General features: G+C 38.9%; 1 protein-coding gene across 1 annotated transcript in view; it reads right to left on the bottom strand.

Moving 5' to 3' along the window:
• Window positions 1-2,139, bottom strand: part of LOC103387458 (zeta-sarcoglycan) — a 55,682-nt gene that overhangs the window by 21,894 nt on the left and 31,649 nt on the right. The window contains exon 5 of the mRNA XM_008322126.3: window positions 391-513. Coding sequence (XP_008320348.1) covers window positions 391-513 — 123 coding nt within the window. The remainder of the gene's footprint in view (window positions 1-390; window positions 514-2,139) is intronic.

A 2,139-nucleotide genomic window follows, 5' to 3' on the forward strand; every position in this document is an offset into this window, starting at 1 on the left:
TACAAAGTTTGTCGAAATAAGACCAAAGATTTCACAGCGAATCGTGTGCTGAACCCTAATTGGTGTGCTTAGGTGCATTCGCTTCAACTTGGTCATTTGATTCGCTTTGATAAAAAGGAACGAGAGGTTTCACTAAACATGATGCAGTAAAAATATTCATTTTCACATTGAAATGTAGAGGAGTCAGTTATTTCAAATATACTAATAGGGTGTAACGTGTATGTTCTTTGTGTCTGTTTCCAACAATTATTACTATTAATTAGTGGCAGTCTATATTTCTACCACGACAGTGAAGGCATCACTGGCTCAACATTGCCTTTTACACATTGTTAAGTACACAGCTTATAAAGTAATGTCCACTACATTTATATTTAAATATGATATATTTACCTGTGACAGAAAACTTCTCTGTTGTCATGACAACTTTCTGCTCATCTGCTGTGAACAGCAGTTTTCGTCCGTCCTTACTTCGCACCTCCAGCTTCTGACACTGGGCCTCCACAGCCTCAGGTCCTGCAGAGACACGGACAGGTTTGAGATTTTTCAGTTCATTTCGTGTCAGTGATTAATGGAAAGGTGGAATAAAAACCTTCTCCTGCACAGTGACAGGAAAATGAAAACCCAAATGTCTATTAAAACAAACACTTTTCTCTCTCTCGCTCTTTTTTTTTTTTTTTTTTACAGAGCTACAGTTGATCCAAAATTTGCAGCCATGGCATTGACTTTGTATTTTTCTCACAAGGTAACGTTGACTAAAAAGAGTTTCTAAGAAAAACAAGAATAATATCACTGCCAGAGGCATTCGGGTGAGGTGCTTAAAATTATAGGCAGGGCTTAGAGGAAAGCTGCCTTTTTCTTGTCATTGAGTTCTGCAGCAATGTTCAATATTTTATGAGTGTTTCCAGGGCTAAACACAATTTTTATTGGGATAATTATTATGCATAAGAGAACAGACTTTACCTTAAAAAGGTTTTATTTCACCCAAACGCTCACATCTCAAAAGTTTGATCCTTTTGTCTTGCCGTGGCTCTTCACATCAACGTCAAACATGTAAGAGGACATTATCATTGTTGAACACTCTTAAGTGTTTGACCCACAACAAACGGCGCTCCACAAATCTGCATCTGCCGTGCTTTAACATTTAACAGAGATAAATAAGAGCCTTCCTTAGCTGCTGAGGAAAACCAAATCATTTTCACATTACCCCCGCAAAATGTACACGCTGGAACTTCTAACCTACTTTTCCTTCCCTCCGTTTCCTGGCCACTCCATCTGTCCCTACCATTAATCCACGGGCAGACCGGGAAGTTAATTATTCTCCCCGAGTTGCATCTCATTTCAGACAAAATGCACTTTGTTCAAAAGCAGGCGCACGCTTTTGGTGGAAGGCCAAGCGTGACCAGAAAGTGTCAACAGCGCCAGTCTCATCAAATCAGCATCAAATCTCAAACTCACATTGTCCCAGATCAATAACTGCTCATGTTAATAAGCAGGTCACCTGCTTTCCAGTGATCATTAATCATGTAAATGACTCTGCTAATGACAATGATGTTAAAACTTTAGTTTAGTAGGAATCCATCGCACTTTGGACGAGGACATCGAGGGTTAGCGTGAATAAGAAGCCGTAGTCTTTTATAGGCAAATAATAAAGAGGAAGTGTTGTGATAGTGTTGATTAAAATAAATACGACTGATTGGATGAGTCAAGTTACAGAAGTCACAACCTTACATAGTCAAGTGATGAAAAAACAGAGCTCTTTATTGAGAGATCTGCTGCAACAAGAGGAGCCAAATATGTGGTTCCTCTGGGACTCAAACCCAGGACCTTCTGCTTGTAAAGGCAGGTTAGACACTACACTATGGAACCACTGTCGCAGATGTAGGCGTGGCCACAATAAAGTACATGTAAACAACCCTGGTCATTTCTCTTATACCAAGGTTGTCCAGTGACGCAGCACTGAGGTTTTTTTTATTTGGCCCAAAAAAATATAGGCCACGAGTGGTCTATATGTAAAATGGGCCAGATATCTTTAAACAAATGTGATGTGATATATATATATATATATATATATATATATATATATATATGTGGGGGAGAGGTTTTGTTTCTCTCTCTCCTTTACACTTTTTGTGTTCTCTC

The sequence above is a fragment of the Cynoglossus semilaevis genome, chromosome 1, assembly GCF_000523025.1.
Source record: "Cynoglossus semilaevis isolate Cse_v1.0 chromosome 1, Cse_v1.0, whole genome shotgun sequence".
NCBI lineage: Eukaryota > Metazoa > Chordata > Actinopteri > Pleuronectiformes > Cynoglossidae > Cynoglossus > Cynoglossus semilaevis.